At 40.3% G+C, this 25,874-nt stretch overlaps 1 protein-coding gene across 3 annotated transcripts in view; it reads right to left on the bottom strand.

Moving 5' to 3' along the window:
- The window catches only part of adamts14 (ADAM metallopeptidase with thrombospondin type 1 motif 14), a 113,067-nt gene that overhangs the window by 42,807 nt on the left and 44,386 nt on the right, over positions 1-25,874 (bottom strand). For 2 of the 3 annotated variants that reach the window (XM_062976221.1, XM_062976223.1), the window contains exons 5-6: positions 17,301-17,384; positions 15,779-15,935 (exon numbers count right to left, since the gene is read on the bottom strand). In XM_062976221.1, coding sequence (XP_062832291.1) covers positions 15,779-15,935; positions 17,301-17,384 — 241 coding nt within the window. The remainder of the gene's footprint in view (positions 1-15,778; positions 15,936-17,300; positions 17,385-25,874) is intronic. The other variant, XM_062976222.1, reaches the window with a different exon arrangement.

The following is a 25,874-nucleotide window of genomic DNA, read 5'->3' as shown; positions in this document are numbered from 1 at the left end:
TGTTGCTATTTCTGAAATAAAGTAATTGTATATACAGTAGAGTCTCACTTATCCAACATAAATGGGCGGGCAGAATGTTGGATAAGCAAATATGTTGGATAATAAGGAGAGATTAAGGAGAAGCCTATTGAACATCAAATTAGGTTATGATTTTACAGATTAAGCACCAAAACATCATGTTATACAACAAATTTGACAGAAAAAGTAGTTCAATATGCAGTAATGCTACGTAGTAATTACTGTATTAACGAATTTAGCACCAAAATATCATGATGTATTGAAAACATTGACTACAAAAATGCATTGGATAATCCAGAATGTTGGATAAGCGAGTGTTGGATAAGTGAGACTCTACTGTAGAATCAACTTCTAGAACAGTCATGTCCGAAATCTAGCCCGGGGGCCAATTGCAACCTATGTTCAAATTTCCACTGGCTCACAGCCTCTGTCATAAATATCAACAATATGCGGCCCGCCAGCACTGTTGATCACACTATAAAATACAGGAGTACAAAAAAACTATTTTATGTTTTATAAGAAGACGATCAAAACCACAGTTTTGAATATGCACTGAGTCTTTTCAATCCATGTGTCATTTGTTCTTTTATTTTTCAATAGACAATCAAACCAGGTTTCATAAACCCGACAAACAAAATATTAAAATCCAATTTGGTCCGTCAACCCCTTTTTCCATTTCATATTTTTGAACTGAGTCTAAAAGTAAAATAATTTTTAAAAACACAGCCTTTTTGTTTTTAATATCCAATTCAAAATCAAATAACATTATTTTGTTTTTTTAAATTTTCGACTGTTAACTGAAAAACGAAAATATTAGTGATAACATGGATTCATTTGGCCTTCAGCGTTTTGTACTTCTTAATAAGATAGCTGTTCATGTTATTTTCCAGTTCACATGTTTTGAATTTAGAAGTTAAGGTGAGCATTTAATAGTGTATAATATGTAATGCTTCAAATGAATCTAGATATGTTTAATCTTCCAGACAGACTTTTCTTGGTTTTATGTGATCTTCAAATACATGAAAGGCAGGGTGATTTTTGGAAAAACTTGTTTAGATTTATTTGTGTTCTGTGTGAAGAAATGAACATTTGCAAAATTTCATAAAATAGTTCATTTGCATTTAATGTTAATGGTTCAAAGAATGTCAGGCTGAATGGTCGACCCCAATATGTGTTCACCTCACCAAATCCTGCCCTTTACGCAAAAAGTTTGGACACCCCTGTTCTAAAAATATGTGCCATTGGTCGTGAGGAAGCCAAGCTCCTAACAATTATTGCCATGAAAATACACACATTAGAAACCTAACCAAAAACATACACAGCACCACACAAGTTTCAGACACATAGTGTAGCAAGCAGAATACTTTTTTCAAAATTAAAACACACTTAATTTTTTCTATATGAAGGATATGAAAGTCACTGAAGATTTAATAATAAACATAAATACTTTTGGAAAAAATTAAAATGTCTTCATAACATTCCAAAATACTATGTTTTTTGAATACACATCAAGCAAATTAATTGCCGTAGCTTCGCTTACTCACCTTTTCTACAACTGCAGCAAATTCCTCACTATTATGTTTTTTCAGGTATCATAATTCTTTTGATATTTAGGTGTACATTTTATATAAATTTTAATTTCTTCCCAAGCACTTGTGGACTAAAAGCATTACTCACCAAACCTTCTCAGCACTTTACTTTTTTCAAAATAAACTTGATAACAATGGGAGCAATCTGCTATAATCTCTTGTACAATCGTATACTCTAAAAAATTGTCAACTGTTGTGACAATCCTAGAATCATAGAATCATAGAATAGTAGAGTTGGAAGAGACCTTATGGGCCATCTAGTCCAACCCCCCGCTAAGAAGCAGAAAATCGCATTCAAAGCACCCCCGACAGATGGCCATCCAGCCTCTGCTTAAAAGCTTCCAAAGAAGGAGCCTCCACCACAGTCTGGGGGAGAGAGTTCCACTGCCGAACAGCCCTCACAGTGAGGAAGTTCTTCCTGATGTTCAGGTGGAATCTCCTTTCCTGTAGTTTGAAGCCATTGTTCCGTGTCCTAGTCTGCAGGGCAGCAGAAAATAAGCTTGCTCCCTCCTCCCTATGACTTCCCCTCACGTATTTGTACATGGCTCCTCCTCATGTGTAGTGTTATTTGATGGGTTAGTGTTTTAAAAAAAACTTGAAATTGGTTGGCAAAGTATACCCTTCCAGATATTGTTGGACTACAACTCTCACCGTCTCTGACCAGTGAAATCAATAGTAAGAACTGTTAGGAGTCATGTGATTGATTGTAGTAGGTGGACTTTGATGATCCCACAAAACTTGAAATCTGCCTAAGGCCTCTTCTACACTGCCATATAAAATTTAGATTATCTTCTTTGAACTGAATTATATGGCAGTGTAGACTCAGATAATCCAGTTCAAAAAAGATAATGTGGGCTATCCGCTTTGATATTCTGGATTAAATGGCAGTGTAGAAGGAGCCTGGGTAAAATGATCAGAATCCCATTCAATCGTATTGCAGCATCTCTCAGGTAGTAGAGCAGTGGTCCTCAACCTGTGGGTCTCCCGGTGTTTTGACCTACAACTCCCAGAAATCCCAGCCAGTTTACCAGCTGTTAAGATTTCTGGGAGTTGAAGGCCAAAAACATCTGAGAACCCACAGGTTGAGAACCACTGTAGTAGAGACTACAACCCAAAGGATTGATGAGAATCTGAAGTTTTTTCTCTGGAGGGTTATATTATTGCAAGGTATGTCCTTATTCTGCACTGAATCATGTAATCAGTAGTAATACTACAGAAGGCAGCAGAATTCCACATCTGGAAATTACTGGCAGTTATATTGCTAGAAGAAACAAATCCTACCAAGGAAGCAACACAAGCCAAAGGGAACGGCCAAATGCCTCAGCTGATGAAATATTTGGAGCATAGCCAGCAGGACAAAGAAGACTATATCCTGTGAAGTCATTCTGGCTTCTATTGCAAAAAGCAGCATACACAGTACACACACACATATGCACCTGCACACACACACACACATGAACATGCACACACACACATGCACGCGCACACACACATATAGGAGCCCCTTGTGGCACAGTGGATTAAACCGCTGAGCTGCTGAACTTGCTGACCGAAAGGCTGGTGATTCAAATCCGGGGAGCAGGGTGAGCTCCCATTATTAGCCCCAGCTTCTGTCAACCTAGCAGTTCGAAAACATGCAAATGTCAGTAGATCAATAGGTACCACCCTGACGAGAAGGTAACAGCACTCCATGGTTCATGCTGGCCACATGATCTTGGAGGTGTCTACGGACAATGCCGGCTCCTCAGCTTAAAAATAGAGATGAGTACCATCCACCAGAGTAGGACGACTAGACTAAAGTCAGGGGAAAACCTTTACCTTTACCTTATATATTCTTCACTCTTTTCATGGGTTAATGGTAACACACCTGGACCAATCAGGCTGAGTATCATTGGAATTCATTTTTTTCTCTTGTCTGCTTCTTCCTCAAGGCAGTATCAGAACATAACATTTTTGAATTAAGCCTATATCAAAATGCCATCTATCTCATGAATAGATTTAATACATGAGGGAAAAATGTGGCATCACTGGTGGATTTTGGCAGATGCAGTTCAAAAAAGTGTCTTTTCCAACATCTGATCACTGATACAATCAGAAGTCTCTGTGACATTTTTTCCATGGTATAACTTCACCAGAGAGAGAAAGGAGATGGTAGGCTTCAACACCACAGCAGTAACATCTGTAGTTCATTAAACATGGTGTTAATGAGGAGGCATATTATGGTACTTCATCAGACCAGCATCACATCTCCTTATAGACAGCTACTGCATGAGAGTGGGCCACATTGCTATTAACACTGGATTCCATCCAGTTGGGTCCCATTCCAAAGAAAAGCCTTTCAATTGAATTGAAGTTTCCATAAGATGGCTTCTTCATTTATTCTTCTGCAGTCCCCAGTACACCCAACCAGTTTATTCCATGGAATGGAGGCACCATTTAGATCAGCACAAAAGGTAAAATGAAAAACTTAAGGAAAATGGAGGAAATTGTGAAAATCATCTATCTCTTTGGTGCATTTATTATTATTCATTATTCAGAAAGTGCTTCTTTTAGGTTGCCCTGAGATGGACTAAACTCTTGCCTTTTAACATGCCTCTCAAAGATGGTTCCTTAGAATCATAGAATCATAGCGTTGGAAGAGATGACATGGGCCATGTAGTCCAACTTCCTGTCATGCAGGTAAAACACAATCAAAGAACCCTTGACAGATGGTCATCCAGCCTTTGTTTGAAAGCTTCCAAGGAAGAGAGAGTTCCACTGCAGAACAGCTCTTACAGTCAAGAAGTTTTTCCTAACGTTGAGGTGGAATCTCCTTTCCTGTAATTTGAACCCATTGTCCAGAGTTCTAGGGCGCTTCCAGGCTTCACTTAAACACACACTGAAGTGGATTTAAGAAACCTGCTTAGGCATGCGTTTAAGTCCCCACACCTACCCCCAAAACCTGCTCTTTCCCGGTACCTTCTGGGAGGGCACCCAGAAGTCCCTCAAAATATGTCCTTGAAAACTAAAAAAAACTACCCAGCCACCATTAAAGTACTGCTGGAGTCCTCCTGGCATGTAGAAATGATGTGCTGGTGGGGAGGGGGGGAGAGAACTGATTTTTCTACTTACTCCCCCCAACTCCTGGCACATCATTTCTATGCACAGGAGGACTCCAGAAGTATTTTAATGGCAGCCTGGTAATTTTTTTTTATTTTAAGGGCTTATTTTGGGCAGGGGGTTGGTGCCCTCTTGGTTTTTCAGCCTCATGAAGCCTGAAAAGCCTGAGATGGCTGTCTAGATTGGGCCCAGAAATTGTGTGATGTGGTTCCCGGGCCCAATCCACACTGGGCCTACACCTGGAAAGACATTAATCTTATCAAAGATCCGGGTCTTACCAGGTACTTAATTAATTCAGGACAAAGCAGGGTTTACCTGCCTTGTCTCTGATTAATTCGGTTTTACTGGAGGTGTTGTTTGGACAGCCCTGGTAGAAAGAGTGAGAGCTCGTTTTGGGCCCTGTCTGGGCAGCAGAAAACGAACCTGTTCCCACTTCCTTATGGTATCCTTTCACATATTTATACATGGCTATCATGTCTCCTCTCAACCTTCTCTTCTGCAGGCTAAACAATGCCCAGCTCTTTAAGACACTCCTCTTAGGGATTCATGGTCTCCAGATCTTTGATCATTTTGGTCACCTACCTCTGGATCCCTTTCAGCTTGTCAATATCGCTTTTGAACTGTGGTGCCCAGAATTGGACACAGTATTCCAGGCGAGGTCTAACCAAAGCAGAATAGAGAGGCACCGTGATTTCCTTCAATCTAGACACTATACTCCTTTTGATGCAGCCCAAAATCCCTTTTTTGATAAGAAAAGCTACAATACTTATACTGACCCATGGATAAGTTGACTGAGCTTTTTAGGGGCAATTTTAAAACTAAAATCTATATACTTATACGTTATACAGTAGGTGACTTGGAAGCTTTTAGAACTACAGGGGAGGAAGAGATTCAAAACCCAACAGGAACCACAATGACTACTAGCCCTGCTTTAAAATACACTAAGCCTGGGATTGTAAAATTAACACCATCTTGCACTGGGCTCAGAAACAAATTAGAGACCAATGCATAAAAATTAATACAGGCAGAAGTGTATAGTGTTGGCTTCTTAAACCAATGTTTGATATCTGAATTCAGTACTAGATGTATCTGGAAAACCATTTTTATTGTCATCACACTAACTTAATCTGCCAGTAATCATGTCTTAATCCAGAAAGAAAGAGGCAAGAGTCGTTTCAGCAATGTTAGGAGGAAAATGTCTGCTTGGTGTGATAAATGAGGTAACCCCATGTTGCAGGACAGAGATTTAGCTACCTCTCAACTGTAATAGCACAGAAGAATCCACATAAACAGCTATTCCAGGGGTTAGGGAGGGAAATAATCCCTCTCCTTTTCCCATGATAGTCTATTACACACAACCCTACACACTGCATTCCACCCAGACAGAGGCTTCAGCGTTTTAAAGTGGCCAGGCTTGCCAAATGGAACTGGAAAGTCGGGGAATAGTGCCAAAGCCATGAATGGCCATCTTTGTAACTTTGATCTTCCATTTACAATATGCTGCATAGCTACCAGGTTTAAAAGCACAGAGCACTTTCCATTAAAGTAAATGGTTTTAGCAGGATCAATGCTAGGCCCTTTTTGAGAAAGCCAGCCACCAGCGTGTGCACTCTTAATTACCATTTCAGTTTTGCTGACTACCTCCCTTGGCTGCTCTCCCTGTGCTGAGCCCAAACATTTGTGGAGTTGCAGCATATTTTTTTCCCCAAGAAGCTGAAGACTTGCCCTGACCCCTGAACACTGCCAAGATCTCGTGTTGTTCATTCCACGGATACCCAGTCAAAGCAGAACAAATATGAATGAATCAGGCACTGGGTTTTATTAGCGCAAATGTGATCATGCTGAAATATATTTCTAAACTAAACGGCTGGGTGGAACAGTACTGAGTAAGGGTAACAACTAATGGAAAAATGTATTTCCACAGAAACCAAAGTCCAGACATCACAGACAGCTGTTTCAATGGGGACATTACATTAGGGCTTGCTTTCAATATCCAAGATATGTGCTCAGTTGTTTTACACTCTTTACAAGCCACCAGCTCCACCTGAACATAGCAAGATGTAGATACAGTGAGCTCCTCCATATTCCTGGGTTTGGCATCATCAGATTCAATCAACCACCTTTGCAGAAGCCTACAAGATGCTAGGTCTCTCACTGAACATCGAGAAAACCAAAGTGCTCTTCCGGCAGTCACCAGCCAATCCCTCTGCAATGCCAGAAATAAAGCTTAATGGTGTAATGTTAGAATATGTTGACCATTTCCACTACCTTGACAGCCACCTCTTCACAAAAATCAGCATTAACACTGAAACACCGCCTGAGATCTGCGAGTGCAGCATTTTTTTTGAATGAAGCAGAGAGTGTTTGAGGATCGGGACATCCTTAGGGATACCAAGGTGCTTGTTTATAAAGCTCGTGTCCTCCCAATCCTGTTATACGCCTGCAAAACATGGACTGTCGACAGATGCCACACTCAACTCCTGGAACGATTCCATCAGCGTTACCTCTGAAAAATCCTGCAAATTTCTTGGGAAGAGAGGCAGACAAATGTCAGCATCGTGGAAGAAGCAAAGACCACCAGCACTGAAGCAATGCTCCTACGTCGTCAACTCCACTGGACTGCCCACATTGTCCGAATGCCCGATCACCATCGCCCAAAGCAGTTACTATACTCCCAACTCAAGAATGGAAAACGGAATATTGTTGGATAGGAAAAGAGATTTAAAGATTGGCGTAAAGCTAACCCTAAAAAGTGTGGCATAGTCACCGAGAACAGGGAAGCCCTGGCCCTTGAATGCTTTAGCTGGAGGTCAGCTGTGATCAGTAGTGCTTGAATCTGAAGAGGCATAAATGGAAGACGAAAGGGAGAAACATGTCAAGAGGAAGGCACATCAAACCAACTCTGATCAGGATTGCCTTCCACCTGGAAACCGATATCCTCACATGCAGGTCGAGAATAGGGCTTGATAGTCACCTACCTATCGACTGCCAAGACACTACACCTGGAAGACAATCACACTCTGACAATGAGAGATCACCTAAGTAAAGTAAGTCAAGGATAAAAATATTCAGAGAAAAACTCCAAAAAGCAAACCTTTAATTTTTCTGCATGCCAAACACTAAGCTGTGTAGACATACCCTGCTGTAGCTTCCCACCAGTTCTCAGATCCTCAGGCTCTCTCCATCATTCACTTGCGTTGTTCACCATTTTATTATACCATTGCATTTAAAGAGACTTGTGCCTCCACAGACTTTGGTATCCATGGGGGATCCTGGAACCAACCCCAGCAGATACTGAGGGCATGCTGTGCAGTCTTGCGTATGTATCTCTACAGCTATAACTTCCCATCAAGAGGCAACATTCTTTCCCTACCCACTTCACAATCACATTGCCATTACAGAAAGGGCCTAGACAGAGATTTATTTGTGCTCACTGATGAAGATACAGCATGTGTTTCATGCACATTTTCCTGAAGCTTGAGATTGACAAATGATAACTGCAAACAAAATGTGGACTGCTCTTTGGGAAGTGTCCTTTGCCTTTTGTTCTGTGTTCAAGCTAGGATGGTCAATTCTATTTTTCTCAGCCACTGGTTTCCAGTTCTTTCATCCCTACACTGACAGTTCCTTGGCCCATTGGAAAGATTTAGCTTTCATTAGGCTACTTTGGGGTTCTAGCCTAAACTTGGCATGCCTCTTTTCTTATTAAAGTTATTCATTTCTTCATTAATTCCTCCCAAATGCCTTGTACATAGATAGCTTTATTTTGCCTATTTTCACTATTCATATACATGGCGGCCAGCAATTATGCAGCCCTAGATGCTACTGGACTCCAACTTGCAGCATTCCTAACCACTAGCTGAGTTGGCCAGGGCTATTGAAGCATTCAGTTCAACTTTATCTTGAAAGATCTTTAATTCCCACCCCGCTATGTATGGTACCGTAGGTTTGAAATAGTTTGCCACTGAACATCTATATATATAAATGAGTGGTGGCATCAAGGCGACCGACAAGACAACAAAACTACAGGCCCCCCAACCTCAAAATTTGACAACACAACCCATCATCCACGCCTTTAGGTTGATACAACAAAAAGAAAAGAAAAATAAAGTCCTAATTAGAGGGAGAGCAATAATTGTTTTTATCCAATTGCTGCCAGTTTAGAGGGCTAATCTCTGCCCACTTGGTCTCCTAGCAACTCAGCCAAGGGACAGCCGGGGTTCAGTTAGGGGACAGGCAGATTTAGGCCTCACTTAGGTCTCTTCCACAGATTATCTAATTTGCACTGGATTATATGGCAGTATAGACTTAAGGCCCTTCCACACAGCTATATAACCCATTTATAATCTTATATTATCTGCTTTGTACTGGATTATCTTGACTCCACACTGCCATACAATTCACTTCAGTGTGCATTTTATACAGCTGTGAAGAAGGGGCCTCATATAATCCAGTTCTAAGCAGAAAATATAAGATTATAAATATACAGTAGAGTCTCACTTATCCAACATAATCAGGCCGGCAGGATAAGTGAATACGTTGGATAATAAGAAGGGATTCAGGAAAAGCCGATTAAACATCAAATTAGGTAATCGTTATACAAATTAAGCACCAAAACACCATATTATACAGCAAATTTGACAGAAAAAGTAGTTCCATGCGCAGTAATGCTATGTAGTAATTACAGTACTGTATTTACAAATTTACCACTAAAATATCACAAGGAATTTAAAACACTGACTACAAAAACATTGATTATGAAAAGGCAGACTGTGTTGGATAATCCAGAACATTGTATAAGCGAATGTTGGATAAGTGAGTTTCTACTTTAATATGAAATAATTACTGGGATAGAATAATGCACAACAATATAATCTCTAAAACCAGGACAGTAAATAAAGACCAACAGTCTGAAAGCAGGGAAATTGCACATTCCACAAAGGAAACAATCAGGGCCAGCTAACACCTCCCAAGAAAGGATTCTTCCAGAAAGGAAGCTGAGAAGGGAGTGAAGCACTGTGTATTACCAAAGTCATTATTATTATTATTATTATTATTATTATTATTATTATTATTATTATTATTATGTTGCGGTCAACCGTGAAAATGAATACAATCTGGCTCCAAGTATTCAAAAACTAAAATCAGAATATATAAAAATTAATGTGGTATAATAAAACAGAACAATACAACCTCTAAAATCAGAACACTAAATAAAGAACAACACTCTGAAAACAGGGGAATTCCACACAGGAAACAATCAGGGCCAGCTAACACCTCCCAACAAAGTATTCCCATCATCAAAGTCTGGCAAATCCTCTGTTTTCCCAGGGCCACAGACATTAGAAGCACATAAAATATCGCAAACAACATCACTCTGAAAACAAGGGAATTCCAGACAGGAAACAATCAGGGCCAGCTAACACCTCCCAACAAAAAATTCACTCATGGAGTAAACTGCCAGGCTTTAAAGCTGCAAGACCATTACATCCTAATCATTTTCCCTAATTGCAGCATTCATACTTGCCTCCAACTGACAAAAAAAACCAATCAGAAATATTGTATATTCACAACCTTTAGGAAATAATATCCCCTGATGGCGCAGCGTGTTAAAGCGCTGAGCTGCTGAACTTCTGGACTGAAAAGCCGCAGGTTTGAATTGGGGGAGCGGAGAGAGCCCCCACTGTTAGCCCCAGCTTCTGCCAACCCAGAAGTTCAAAAACATGCAAATGTGAGTGCATCAATAGGTACTGCTCCGGTGGGAAGGTAACGCCGCTCCATGCAGTCATCCCACATGACCTTGGAGGAGTCTACGGACAACGCCGGCTCTTCGGCTTAGAAATGGAGATGAGCACCAACCCCCAGAGTCAGTCACAACTGGACTTAATGTCAGGGGAAAACGTTTACCCTTTACCTTAACTACCACCAATTCCTCAATACTTTATTTCCCATACCACCATACTTCGCCACAGCAACGTGTGGCCAGGCACAGCTATTCAGTTATAATAAGACTTTATTTATATTCCGCCCTACTCAATTGATGGGGATCAACAGTGTGAGACAGTGTGTGTAGATGGATCTTGCTACTAGACAAACCTTTGCTATGACGCAGCAAGGTTTTGTTAATGCTCCTCCAAGTAGATCATAAGAGGCTCATATAATTCTCCTGGAGTTAATAATATTGACTTTGCTAAATCTGGTATGCACACCTGGTAATAATGAATCAAAAGCAATGTACCACATTGGTTTAAATGTTGGACTAAGGTCTCTTCTACACTACCATATAATCCAGTTCAAAGACGATAATCTGGATTTTATATGGCAGTGTAGATGGTACCTAGGACTTTGGAGACCAGATTTGAAATCCCTGCTCAGCAACAGAAAACAACTGAGAGATCTCAGGGAAGCCTCATTCACTCTTTTTTTTTTTGTGGGATTACAACACCAAATGGTGCTCTATAGTGAGCGATTAAACCTGTCATAGAATCATAGAATAGTAGAGTTGGAAGAGACCTCATGGGCCATCCAGTCCAACCCCCTCAAAAGTAGAATGTTCCAAATTCAGCCTTATTCATAAAAGGGATACTTAGTACTTGCTTAATTGTGGTTCACATGGTGTTCCCTCAACTGATATAGCCTGTGCCAGGATCTTCCCAGCACTTAAACTGATGATAAAGTTAGCTCTCTCTCATCTTTCCATCTCCCTTCCTTTCCCTACATCCAAATTCTGTGGAAGTCAAACAATGCCTTTGCAAATAGTACACAGAGCAAGATGGTGTTCAGATAGTTTTTGCGTGATGCAGGTAAATATAATTTTTCTCAGAGACACAAGACTCTTTTCTTTCCTTCTTTAAATGGCAATATTTCTTAAAGCATTTAAAGACCCTTCCATACTGCCCAATATCCCAGGTTTTTTACTTTAAACTGAATTATGAGTCCACACGGCCAGATAATCTGGGATAAATAGAAAACCTGGGATTGGATACTGGGATATAGGGCAGTTTAGATCCAGCCTAAGTCTTGATATTTTTTAATTTAACTCCCTTCCCCCTTGTCATAGGGTCCTTCCACACTGCCATATAACTCAGAATCCACAATATCTGCTTTGAACTGGATTATCTGAGTCCACACTGCCATATAATCCAGTTCAATGTGGATTTTATACAGCTGTATGGAAGGGGCCTTAGAAAAAGTGGAATAATACAAAAAAAAGTAAAAGGGAGAGAAAATAGAGAACTCCTCCCTGACTGCCACTTAAGCAATAAAACAGCACTAATTGTTTCATGCCTCCCTTCCCTTTTTCCCCCTGAGGCTCCCCTGAAAATCTCAAAGAAAGAAAAAACATGCTTAATCGATTAATAATAATAATAATAATAATAATAATAATAATAATAATAATAATAATAATAACAACAACAACAACAACAACCAGGTGGTCCCAGTGGTGATCGGCACACTGGGTGCCGTGCCAAAAGATCTCAGCCGGCATTTGGAAACAATAGACATTGACAAAATTACGATCTGCCAACTGCAAAAGGCCACCCTGCTGGGATCTGCGCGCATCATCCGAAAATACATCCCACAGTCCTAGACACTTGGGAAGTGTTCGACTTGTGATTTTGTGATATGAAATCCAGCATATCTATCTTGTTTGCTGTGTCATAATAAAATAATAACAATAATAATAATAACTTTATTCTTATATCCCGCCCCATCTCCTCGAAGGGACTTGGAGCAGCTCACATGGGGACCAAGCCCAGCAATACACAATAAAATACAACCACATAAATACATTTAAAACATAGGCATAAAATCATAAAACATTAAAACATTAATTTACAAACAATAATGCAATTTCTCTTCAAATTTTTATCTAAGATAAAGGATGGATTCCCCATTATCATTCTCACTGAACTTGTGAACACATACAATGAAACTCAAAATTCTTTTACTTTGTAAGGAATCCTGAAGTTTGTAGTTTGGTGAGGCCCAACAATCTCTGGCTGAGAGTTTGAAATATCCCACTCTAATCTACAGGTTCTGTGATTCCACATAATGTTGCCATGGCAGCTAAAGTGGAACCATAGCATCATGTAATGTGAATGATCCTCAGACACTAGGATACAATTCCCATGAAACCTGGCCATTAATCATAATAGTTGGAGCTAATGGGGCCAAATGTTCCTTAGCCCTACTGTAAATATTCATTTGAAATGGAATGTTATTTACAGCCATACAGACGGGAGTTTTGAACTGTAGCATCTGTTGTGTAAGAAACAGTTCCTCCAATAAGAGTGTTGTTAAAAGGGCAGGTTAGGATTGTTTACTGGACTCCAGTTCATTGCTTTGGGCAGAACAAGGGTGTGCATAAGGGCGAAACACTGAATTGCTATTGGTTATAAGAAATTTTTTTCCTTGGGAGTGAGAGACAGTAAAAACAAAGTCTAATGCTTGGGATTCTTTTCAGATACCTCACCTCTTTTTGTTTACAGCAAAAAAAAAAATCAGCTAAGGATAAATGAGGATAAATGTGCTTTTAGGTCAAGTTTTGCTTGCCCTTCCCACCTCCTCAAGAAAATCTCAGATCACAAGATTACAAATGAAGTATAAGGAATTAGTCTTGTATAGTTTTCCCCTACTTTACAGCTTATAGCAACTAAAGTAAATGCAACTGGAACTTGGAAATTGCATACTAATAAGTCCCGGAGGCTTACTCTGCTTACAAGTCTCTCTTCTTTCAATGGGAAAAATAGCTTAAAAAGGAAAATATGAGCTAATGCAGAAAGTGAATCTGTATAGGAAAAACTGCATAGGGAGTTAGTTCTTTCTGATTTCAACAAACATACACACACACACACACACACACACACACACACACACAGAGCTAACCCTGTGGTTCTTTTGAAAAACAATATATTCCTTGCCCTGAGCCAAGCTTGGAGAGTAATCTACACGAAAGTTCATTTGAGGCAAGTCAGGAAGAGAAAATAGTGGAGGGCAGAGATCATGAAAATATAATGTGCAGATTTGATAAATGAAATATAAATATGTGTGGGTATGAATGAACTTTATGGAAGGAAGGGATGAATGAATGAGAGCTAATAATTTTGAAGACACCATTCAAAAATATTAAGGCCTGCAATGACTAACTGCCTGCTTGTGGAATTGCAATTAAAACCTGTTAATGAGAACTGAACTAGTTGACCTGCTTGGTAAACTGTGATAAGAACTGTGACTGATAAAAAACATGTTTGCATCTATTTACATCTGTTAGCATTTGCTAGATATTCTGGGTTATATGGCTGTGTGGAAGGGCCCACAGTGTCCTTCTCCCTCTACAAACCTCTTCTTTACCCTTTTTTCAAACAAAATCCAGGCCATTTAAAAAACATGTGGTTATTACATTCTAGCACTGAAAACTCCTTTTCACCCAGCACCACACCAGAGTCCAGTTCTATCTAAAAATGTTTATTGGAGAAAGTGGGTAAAAATGGAAAAAGGGCATTTCCAAAAGGGTGAGAAGAAAAGAAAATACAAAACAGCAATATTCCAAAAATGACAACGTATATAAAGTCAAGAGAGCCAAAATCCACAGCAGTTCTTCAAACATAAATCCATGAACAAGAAAACAGGAACTGATTCAAGGTAAACCCTTCAAAAAAACAAAAACAAAGGCATGGACCAGAAGAGGAAACTTGAGGATACTTGAATCATGAACTTGAGAGCAGAGACAGACAGGAGAGCCATCCCATATGGCAAGGTTTTCTCCTCTGAGAGGCATGAAGCCAACCCCACTTAATTTAAGTCTGTCCAAGTAGCCATGAGATCATGCCAAACACACCTGGTCCTCAAGGTTATCACAGATTCTCTCAGAATATCTAATTAGTCTATTTTTCACTCCCTCTATTCTCAAGCCTAATCTGGCTTCTCGGGAAAATTCCCCATCAGCTGAAGGCCAGTTCTCAAGAGAAATTGACCTTTCACTTCTTTCACTTTACTCGGTTGCCTGGGAACGATCACAGGAATCCAAAAAATCAACATCCTACGCCTGCAATTCTCTCCTAACACTGACAGACTCATCACTTTGAACCCATCAAACCCTCCGTCCTCTGAAATGTCAGAAAAATCTTCTGCCACTTGCTGAGCTACAACAGTGTTTATTGTTTATGTTTTGTTTCTGCACTTTTTGTACTTTGCATGTTATACCTTGAATGCTCTGTGAGCCACCCCAAGTCCCTTTGGGAGATGGTGGCAGGGTACAAATAAAAGGTTGTTGTTGTTATTATTATTAACAGTGGTCTCATTTCCAGTCCAACATTGCTTCAGAGAGCACTAATGATGAACATCCAGCACCAAAAAAAACCTAAGAACAAATCAGAGTGTCAACATAATAGTGTGTTGCATTCATTAGCACCAAAAGAAATTAATTATGTTATGTTTTATGGTGAGACATCATTTGGGCAAAAAATCTTGGGCTAGCCATGATGGAAGCAGAGGGTTTTCTGAGAAAAAACTGGTAGGGACAAAAAGGGTTAACTATCCTTGCTTTGATTGCTTCTCTATAAACTCTCTCCTTCACACCCTTTATTCAACCTAAGCTTTACTGTGCTGTTCTGAATGAGTGAAGAATATGGTGCAGGCCAGCACCATGTGTGACCCACCAAATAAAATATAACCGTACAAACACATAATCACTTCCGTGAAGGTTCAGTGACACACTGATTTTACTACCTGTCTAAAAATGCAGTAACAGAAGATCAAATACCACTATGAGGCCACAATATATAACCAGCAGTTATTCAGGAGTTAATGAGTCAGAAGTTGTGCAGATGTGAAGTACCACCATGTTTTTCTCTTGAGTTTGTTCACAGTGCAAGTTGATAAGATATATTTATGTCAATTTTTAATCTTTTCTAATATAATTCCAAATTTACTGGCTTTTGCAAAACTTTCTAGGCAATCTCTCCAGAAAAGCCATATCCACTTAGGCTGCCAATGGCAATACTCTCAAACTGATGGGCTTTGCATGAGTTCACCAAACTCCACATACCTGATGAAGATAAATACAGTACCTTGCATACCTGCGGGACCAAAATCTTGCCTGGTGAGGAACACAGCATGATCATGGTATTCCACATGTTCAGGATCTGAGCGCTGCTGAGAATGAGCCCACCGGCAGACCTGCTCCAAGCTTCGAGATGGATTTCCTCGTTCTATTAAGCTGATTGACTACAGAAGGCAAAATAAGAAAAGTTTAGTCATAGTGAAGGTGGAAAGGACTAGGCTTTAAATGGAGGATTGGGAAAGTCTAGTTCAGAATCCTATGCTTTGATTATAATGACTGTTATATAATCTCAGATTTTTTCCCCAGTATCAACTGACTGGAGCCCCCAATGGCGCAGTGGGTTAAACTCTGACAACTGACAGGTCAGCGATTCAAATCCGGAGAAGAGAGAGTGAGCTCCCTCTGTCAGCTCCAGATTCCCATGTGGGGACATGAGAGAAGCCTTCCACAACAATGGTAAAATATCAAACATTGGGGCGCCCCTTGGCCAAGTCCTTGCAGACGGTCAATTCTCTCACATCAGAAGTCACCTGCAGTTTCTTAAGTCGCTCCTGACACACAAAAAACTGATGCTGGGTATTGGCAAAACATGTCCCAGAGGGCAGTACTGAAATCCCCCTAAATCCCCCTCCCAAATGAATTTTTCATCAATAACATTCAAAATAGCTCAAAACTGCTGCAAAACACAATGATTTTGCTGCAGAACACACATGCCCACCACATATAAGGAAAAAGTGTTGAGTATGAAACCAAATGTGATGTGATATCACTTCTAGTTGCAACAGACATGTTGGCATGGCTCACTGGAGTGAAGCGAGAATGGAAAACAAATCCCAATCCCTCTGTATTCGCCCACTTTTGTTTATCCCATTCTTAACTATTTTGCTAGCCTCTTCTCAAGGCTGGACACATGTCCTAGTCCCCCTTGAGGCCTGCTAGCACAGAACCTTAGGGGTCTGCCTTGTAAAGACACACAAATCAATAGATAATGACACATACTTGCATGAGAAACATTTGCAGGAGAAACATCCTCCTACATAAAGTAGAGTTGGACTTGGAAAATTTACATTTTGGACTACAATATAAACCAGCTAGCCATTACTTGCATAGTGATTCTATGAATTACAGTCCTAAAAGTAACTTCCCCAATTTCCACCAAAGGCTACCATCTTCACAAAGTCTTTCTACAGTTTAATATCCCTGTATTTGCTCAGATGTGTATATGTCCTCAAGTCACCTATAAGAGGTGATTTGGCCAGTTCCTTCCTTTGAAATACAGCCTACAGTATTAGCTATGTGTGGGCAGTCTCCCATCCAAGAATTACCCAAGGCTGATATATCCCTTTATATATTAAAGAAATGGGTATTTTGAATTGTGAGTATGATTTAGATAATTAGATCCTCATAGATGTATTCTGAAATAACACAATTCCTCATCATATATAGCAGATCAGGAAACCCATGGCCCTCCAGTATTCCTGGATCAAGGGACAATTGTTTTTTAAGTATTAAAAGTATTAATAGTTTACCTGTCTGTATCCCACCATGATCATTCTAACCAGGACAATGTTGATGTGAACTCCTAGTGATTCATCATGATAAATTTCATCTACCTAAAGAAAAAAGGAAACATCCAAAGAACCGTCAGATTACAATTATTGATTTTGACACTGGGTAGAGTATGCTCTTTCATGTCATCACACATTCAATACAAAGTTCTCTGTTAATGAGTAAAAACCTATAAAAAAAGATCTCAGGATAGCATACAAGCATAATAAATACTAACATCCTAAAACCATTTAAAACAATAAAATATTTCAAATACATAAAATTATTAATTTAACAAATTAAAAGAAATGTTAAAGATTAAAAAGATTTTAAAGATTTTGAAAGAACGTCATAAAGAGAAGGGTGGGAGCTTGTTTTCTTCTGCTCTAGAGATTAGGACACGGAGCAATGGATTCAAATTGCAGGAAGAGATTCCAGCTATATGTTAGGGAAGAGCTGTTCAACAAATACATAACAAACATAACAAATAACTAGTGGAGGCTTGAAAAAGGTTGCTATTTCCAACAGAAAGAAGATCCTCCTTTACAATAAACAGAATGATCTTGAACGAATAAAGTGTACAAATTAGGATACTAGACTAGGTGATTATATCACCAAAAGGACCTGAGAACAGCTGTATTTTTCCTGGGGAAGATCATCAGCCATGAAACATTTTGCAAGAATTCAACAGATGTAAAGGCCAAGGAATAAGTGGAATCTATCCAGCAAAACAAAATTGTTCCTGTTGAAATAAATTTGTACCTTTTAGATTTACAGTACTAAATACTAATTTCAGGAGGATTCCCTGAAATCTGAAGCAAAGCAATATATCATCTATCTAACAGAGAACCTTTAACTAAAGGCAATGTTCATTCAATGTTAGTCCAACTAGAGCAGTGTTTCCCAAAGTCTGGTTCTCTAGGTGTTTTGGACTATAGCTTTCAGAAGCCTCAGCCACTTTAGTCAAAGGTCAGAGATTTTGGGAGTTGAAGGACTAGAGCATGGGTCCCCAAACTTTTTAAACAGGGAGCCAGTTCACAGTCCCTCAGACCATTGGAGGGCCAGACTATAGTTTTTTTTAAAAAAAAACTATGAACAAATTCCTATGCACACTGCACAGATTTTATTTTGAAGTAAAAAAACAAAAAAAATGGGAACAAATACAGCCTTAATGTTAATAATAATAACAATAATAATAAAGAGGGTTGGAAGAGACTCCTTGGGCCATTTAGTCCAACCCCCTTCTGCCTTTGTGCACCAAAAGCACTAGCAAAGCACCCCTTAATAATTAATTATTAATTAAATAATAATTAAAATACCATTATAAATACAAGCAAAGCTTTGGAAGCTGTGCCCCGGGCGAAGGACAAGGCGGGAAAAGTCTGCACCTTTCCCTCTTCCCTCGCCCCGTGTGCACCTTCCTCAGTGGGAAAGGTGCATGTGGGGTCAGGGAGGAAGGAAAGGCATGTGCGTTTACCTACTTTGCACCTCACGTGCCTTCCTCGGTGGAGGAGGAGGGAGCCACCACCGCGGGGGCTGGATAAATGGCTTCAATGGGCCACATGTGGCTCCTGGGCCGTAGTTTGGGGGCCCCTGGACTAGACTTTGGGAATGGCTGAACTAGTGTAAATATGAATGGGATTAGTAATCCCTGTTTAAATAAACCCCATTCTAAAAATCCTACTTTATTTGGGCGTACATTCATTGCAACTACCAATAGATTCAACCTCTGGATAGTGTTCATCTCTCTCTTCCATGGTGGAGGGTAGGAGACAGAGGAATATATTTTCCTCCCACCCAATTTGCCCAGAAACACTTTCCATTTATCCTAGGTCCATCAGAATTTGCATTACGTACTACAGGGTGCAGAAGAACAACAATCACCTGCCCACTGAAGCAATGTAGTGGGCATATGAGGCAAAGAGCTGTTGCATGTAAATTCTTGGGAAAGAAGAGAAGCCTAATCTCTGGCAAGTAAACAACTAATGTAAATATTTCCACATGCCCAATAAAGAAATATTTCCTTGTACACTATAATAAACTTCCAAACTATGAACAGTTCAAGTATGTGAACCAGGCAAATATTTGGTCGCTGAAAATTGAGCATAAAACAAGAAGCACTTGTCCATACACATCAAGGGTGAGAAACGTGTTGCCCTCTAGATGTTGTTGTACTGCCAGCTCTAAATGGCTCCAGCCAGCATAATCAAGAGATGGCAGGAGCTGAAATCCAACAACATTCAGAGGGCTACCCATTTACCCTCTGATGCTGCATATCTACAAATAAAATTAATATTGGGAAAAAATCTTCCAAAGTAGGAGAGAATGTACCAAGGGCTCACATCCTAACCACCTTTGGCCATTCCCATCCATAGCAGAAAGGATACTATGATAGACAGGGGCGGTTCACCCGTTAGGCCAAGTAGGTGGTTGCCAAAGGCGCCATCCTCTAGGGGGCGCCTAGGGGGCACCGCAGCCTGGGCGAAGGCCAGGCCGTGGATGCAGGCCGTGGCGTTAGTCAGATTACACAGTTCCGGAAGGCGCCATGAGGGCTCAGCCTGCCTTCCTCCCCCTCCCTGGCTCCCCTGCCCTCCACGAGCGCGGCCTGGCCTGCCTCCGCAAGCGCCCCTCAGAAGCAAGGGGCCGGGCGCCTGCCAGGGGTGGAGGAGGGGGGAATGGCGGTGCCCCCTCTTGCACACCGCCCCCTTGTCAAGAAAGGAGGGCGCGAGAAGGTGGAGGGAAGCCCCCAGGGCCGCTGCCGGGCATCCCAGGAACATGGCAGAGGAGGCAGAGGCGGCTTGAACCCCGGCATGAGATGAGCGCAGGAGGAAGGGCTCGGCGCCAAGGAGTGGGGCCTTGTCCTTCCTGCTGGGGAGAGGGAGAAGGAGGAGAACCAGGCGAGGAGGCTTTTTCCTCCTCCCCCTCCTCCCCTTCCCCTTTCTTGGGGGAAAGCACGGGCAGTGGAAGGAGAAGCGGTGCGTTAGGGAAGGCAGGCAGGAAGAAGGGCAGGTGGCTGTTCCTCCCTCCCACTCTCTCTGTGGGTGTCTCTCTATTTCCATGAGTGAAGAAACGGTGCCACCATTCCTTCCCACTCCTGCGTTGTCCTCCTCATCACCTCCGTGCCCACCTTTCCTGCCATCAAAAGGGAGAGGAAAGGGGATTGCATTCCTCTTTGGGGAGAGGCTGCTGTTCGCCAAGGGGCGTTCTCTTCATGCCGCTATCCTTTTCTTCCTCTAAAAAAACTCCTCTCTTCTTTCTCTTGCGCACCTTGATATTCTGGGTTCTATGGCTGTGTGGAAGGACCCTCAGGGCTCTTCCACACAGCCATATAACCCAGAATATCAAGGCAGAAAATCTCACAATATCTGCTTTGAACTGGGTCAACTGAGTCCGCACTGCCCTATATCCCAGTTCAATGTTTGGTGCTAAATTCACAAATTTAGTAATTCCTACATAACATTACCATGTATTGAACTGCTTTTTCTCTTGATTTGTTGTAAAACATGATGTTTTGGTTCTTAATTTGTAAAATCATAATCTAATTTGATGTTTAATAGGCTTTTCCTTAATCCCTCCTTATTATCCAACATTTTCGCTTATCTAACGCTTTTATTTTTCAGTGATTGGTTGGGGGGGGGGGCAAAATTCTGTTCGCCTACACTTGAAAATTACCTAGGGCCGGCCCTGATGATAGATAAGCAGACTTTAAAAATGTACCTGTTCCAACTAACATACATATTACACACATGTGTTCTGGATAGCATAGGGCAGTATTAACATCCTTGTGGTGTTTGTTTTACTATCTGTACCCTTGTTCAGAAGATTTCACCTCACTTTCTGTGTTAATTGGATTTTGAAAATATTAGTTGTCATGAAAACAAAGACTGGTAATAAAGTTTCAATGGAGACACTTTTCCCCATAATGATAACTCTTTCAGGAGTGAATTTCCAGGGGTGGATTTCCTTTCATTTCCTGATGTCTCACCCCCGTTTGTAACTAGGAGTCATTTGTAAATCAGATATTTACTAGAAGACTACCTGTATATGAAGAAGTAAGCTTGCACACATTACTGAACTGGGAAATGTGTGTTCAAAGAGAAGCTGCATAAATAATATCCAGTGTTTAATGTTTTCACCAAGTGGATTGGGAACTGTATGTGCAGCAGATTGTCAGGACTGGGGAGAGCGCGGATGAGCTCCCTCTATCAGCTCCAGCTCCATGCGGGGACATGAGAGAAGCCTCCCATAAAGATGGTAAAAACATCAAAAACATCCGGGCGTTCCCTGGGCAACGTCCTTGCAGACGGCCAATTCTCTCACACCAGAAGCGACTCAGGTTGCTCCTGACACACACACAAAAGGACTGGGGAAGGAACAATCACCTGTTTGGAAGCTAGGCCTAAATCTAGACTTTCATTTTATTTTGCCTAACAAGTAACTGAAAGTGACAAAGTCCATTCCTGGGCAGCTGGACACTAGCGGAGGTACACTAGATTGGCAAGTGGATAACTGTCCAGAGTGTTAATGTGTGTTCAGATGCCTGGAAGTTGCAACAGAATACAAGAGGAATCGTTTTGAAAGATATATGAGTCCAATCCTAAAATATTTTAGCTACACTGACAGCTAAGATTCCAGCTGCATAACTTCAGATGCTCACTTAGGAAGAGATGATAAGAATTATAATGTAATCAGTCTAGTTACAAATAATAACACAAAGAAGGAAAAAATGAACTATCTCCTTGGCTTTGATGTACAAATAAATTTCTTTATTGGGATGGAAACGGAGGGATGACAGTGTCAGAAATTTTGCTAGGACTAAACATGGCTCTTCACTGAATGTAACAGGCATGACCTGAAGTGCCTTCAAAAATCCTTTGGCAGTTCAGCATCAAAATTTCAAATGAATTGGCCTTAGCTGAATACAAGGAAAGGGGAAGAGAAGGGAAATACAGGAGCGGGTATTGGCTTTCAGACAGTAGCAGCACTTTGCTTCACCCCACCTTGTTAAAATAACAATAAATTCTTCTCTCCGTACCTCCAAAGGGATTAAGTCCTTGCTGGACATCAATATGATATGAATTAAATTTATAACCAAAGAGGTAATCAATCAAAAGAAGTCTTTAGTCACCTGTAGGAGATGTTATGCCCTTTTCCCCTTTCTCTCCAGTTAATGAGAAAGATAGGGTTACGTGTAGAGCAAAGCGTCCTGGATCATGGTCAAGAAGTTTGCTCTAAGTGGAAGAGCAGAATTGCTCCTGCTGGCTGAAAAGAGATGTACATTAATTTCTATACAGGCCAGAGGATATTTTCACTACTGAGAGGGGTGGAGTAAATACTTCTGTCACTCTGTGCAAATAAAGGTTGCAAGTCAACATCTGCACATAACAATGAACTGCTCCAGTTCTTTAAAAAGGGTAGATTCCATGGAAACAGATGGCGCAAAAGCATAACTGCCAGGCTATGTATCTATGTATCCAACTCTTTCAAAATCCTGGCAACTGAAATGGGATTTCTAAAAGGCAGGGACATGCTCTTTTAACTCTAAATTTATTCCAAGACTAAAAATCACTTTATGTGAAAAGTTAGACTGGGAAAAACCAGTGGGACTCGTAAAGAATTAAGAGCAGACTGTACAGACAAAAGGGGTAGGATAGTAACATGCAATGTATCTTTAAGAAGCAAATCGATTAGTAGGCCTGGGCCTTATCCAAAAGTTTCATCTAATTTGCAGATGTCAGGTGTACCCAATCAGAGTGCCAATGCCTTGAAATAAAACCATTTCAAGGAGGGCTCACATAAACATAATTAACTTCACAAAAACCTGGACACTTACTATAGCGAATGAAAGGACATTTATCTGTACTGTGTGGAAGGAAGTTCTGTTCTCCTAAAATATTGATTGATGAATGATCTGGGGGAAAGTCATTCACCTCCTGGTGATCTACATCAGCATTGTGTTTCCCTAGTCAGCAATTCTATGTTGACAATAAAATTTATATAGAAGCCTACCACCCAGTTTTAATGTGTCACTGTTGTACTCCATGGCAGAAAACACATCTGTGCTTTACCACCACACTCCAGTTCAAGTTAAATCAGCAAAGCAGTTTACTGAAGATTATATAAAAAGCAGTTCAGCAAAAATAGCAAAAATGTCAAAGTCCAAATGTATGAAATAGTCCACAAGATTCAAGGTACAAGAGTAGATTCAAAAGCACAGGAATACAATGGAACCAGAATACACAAGACAACATAAATCCCATAAAAAAACAGGAATAATCCTTCAAACTTGGAAGCATGAAACATGAACGAGCGATGACATGGAACTAGAATTCTCTTAGCAGGCTTGACTAGAACTTGGCAAGAGATGTAGCCTCAAATCCAACGTTGACCAGACTACTGGAAAATCTCCCTGGCTTTTCTTATATACACATGAAATCATGCCATTCCCTATCTGATAACAGCTTCTTTTCTAACAAGTACTTTGACCTCCAGAGCATGAAGCATGAAAGTTTAAAAAAAAACGATGCCTCCTATCTACCAGCTCATTATCCTGTCCACCTAGGAGTTCATTCTCTGAACTCATTTCAGCCTCTGTCCTTGCTTCCCTAGAGAATGACTTCTCAGTAGCATCTGGACCCTCTCTGGAATGTTGCCTTCATGAGACATAGACTGCTCAGTTTCCAGACTTAAAATCTCATGTTGGCTCGCAAACCCAGAAATCCCATAATCCATGTCCTCATTGACATTAGGAGCAGGCACAATCATGGGCTGAACTACAACAGCCACAAGAATAAGAAAATGCAAGGGGGGGGGGGGGATTCACTGGTTACAATGCATTTCCACCAAAGAAAACAAGCTCCCAATATAGTTTACTACAATTGAAAACATGTTATATCCCATCTCAATAAGCAAGCTCAGAGAGTGATTCATGTGGCATGTGCCCTTCATTATTATAATGTAACTAGCTACAAGTCTGCCCAATTTGAACCAACCAGAGTGTCTTCACTCTCCCTAATTTGGGAGAATACCCAAATCTTGAGTCAGGATTCAGGTTTTCCTCCAGGTTAAGCTGGTAGCCCCATGGAGCATTTAGATGCCATGAAGTTGATCCAACTAGACACCAATCTAAGTGGTCTGTATCAATGAGCCCCTAAGAAAATCATGCTGGGTAGCCACTGATTGTCTTATTACACTGCTTCTTAAACTGTGGGCCTCGACCCCAAATGGGGTCCCCTTAGCTCAATGTTGGGGTCACAAAAAAGATCTGCTAGGGCCTTTCATTTGGCAGCAACAAAGATACTGGTGAATTCACAGAAGCAAAAATGTAGGCAGAAAAATAAGTTTACATCCACAACAGAAGGAATACTGTACATTAAAGAAATACTGTACATTCTTAGACAGTTTATTATTAGTTCTTGTCATTTGTTTTTATTGGCTAATATTTAAATCTTTATAATTGTGCATGTTTTTTGTCTATTGTTGTGTTTTATATTGCTATTGTTTTTATTCGGGCTTGGCCCCATGTAAGCCGCCCTGAGTCCCCTTCGGGGAGATAGAGGCGGGGTATAAAAATAAAGTTGTTGTTATTATTATTATTATTATTATTATTATTATTATTATTATTATTAGACAGGAACAGCCTGGTCCTTTCTAAAGAAATCTAAAAAGGATAAGAGAAAGACCTGTTGTGACATGCCCTTCTTTATCAATGAGCAATAATAATAATAATAATAATAATAATAATAATAATAATAATAGTAATAATAATAATAATATAACTTTATTTTTATATCCCGCTCCCATCTCCCCAGAGGGGACTCGGGGCGGCTCACATGGGGACAAGCCCAGTTCCAAAATACAATAAAATACAGCATAATTAAACCAATGTAAAACAGGTAAAATAGTATAATCATACAAACCAGCATAAAATATCAACATAAAACATTAGAACATTTAGAGTCTGAACAAAATATACAAACTGTAAGATAAAATTCAGCAAACTCTACAAAAGGGAATTAAGAATCTCATTACAGAGTTCATTCAATAAATGGGAAATGGGAAGAGAGAAGCTTGGACCAGGTCCTTTTAGTTACAACATTAGACGGTCACTTAATTAACCCTGACTGAATAAATGTTATCTTCTCATAAGGCTGTTGGGACAAGTGGCTGATAGAGGAAACAAAAACAAACAGGAAAGGAAAACAAAGCACCTAATCCCTCTTTGTCCAAGCTATGTACTTATCCCTATCGGACAAGAGAGCACCAAGAACAAGTGCAGATGTTCCTTTCTCTTCCGATAAGATGGTACCAGTCTCCAAGTCATCTTTCTTATACCAACTAGAAATGCAGTGCAGGAACATCTGAGAAATATATTTGCCCACCCGTACTATAAATTATGAGCTATTTTAAAACTAACACCCTTTTTAAAAATATGTACCATGATCTATATATATATACACGAAATATCTATATATTTTCCTGCATTTGCTCTGTTTCTGCATAAAAGAAAAAAAATCTCCAACCAGTTCCCCCGTTCTCCTCCTTTGGCATCAGCT

The sequence above is a fragment of the Anolis carolinensis genome, chromosome 3, assembly GCF_035594765.1.
Source record: "Anolis carolinensis isolate JA03-04 chromosome 3, rAnoCar3.1.pri, whole genome shotgun sequence".
NCBI lineage: Eukaryota > Metazoa > Chordata > Lepidosauria > Squamata > Dactyloidae > Anolis > Anolis carolinensis.
The sequence above is the reverse complement of the archived record's forward strand: the minus strand, read 5'-3'. Positions and strand labels throughout refer to the sequence as shown.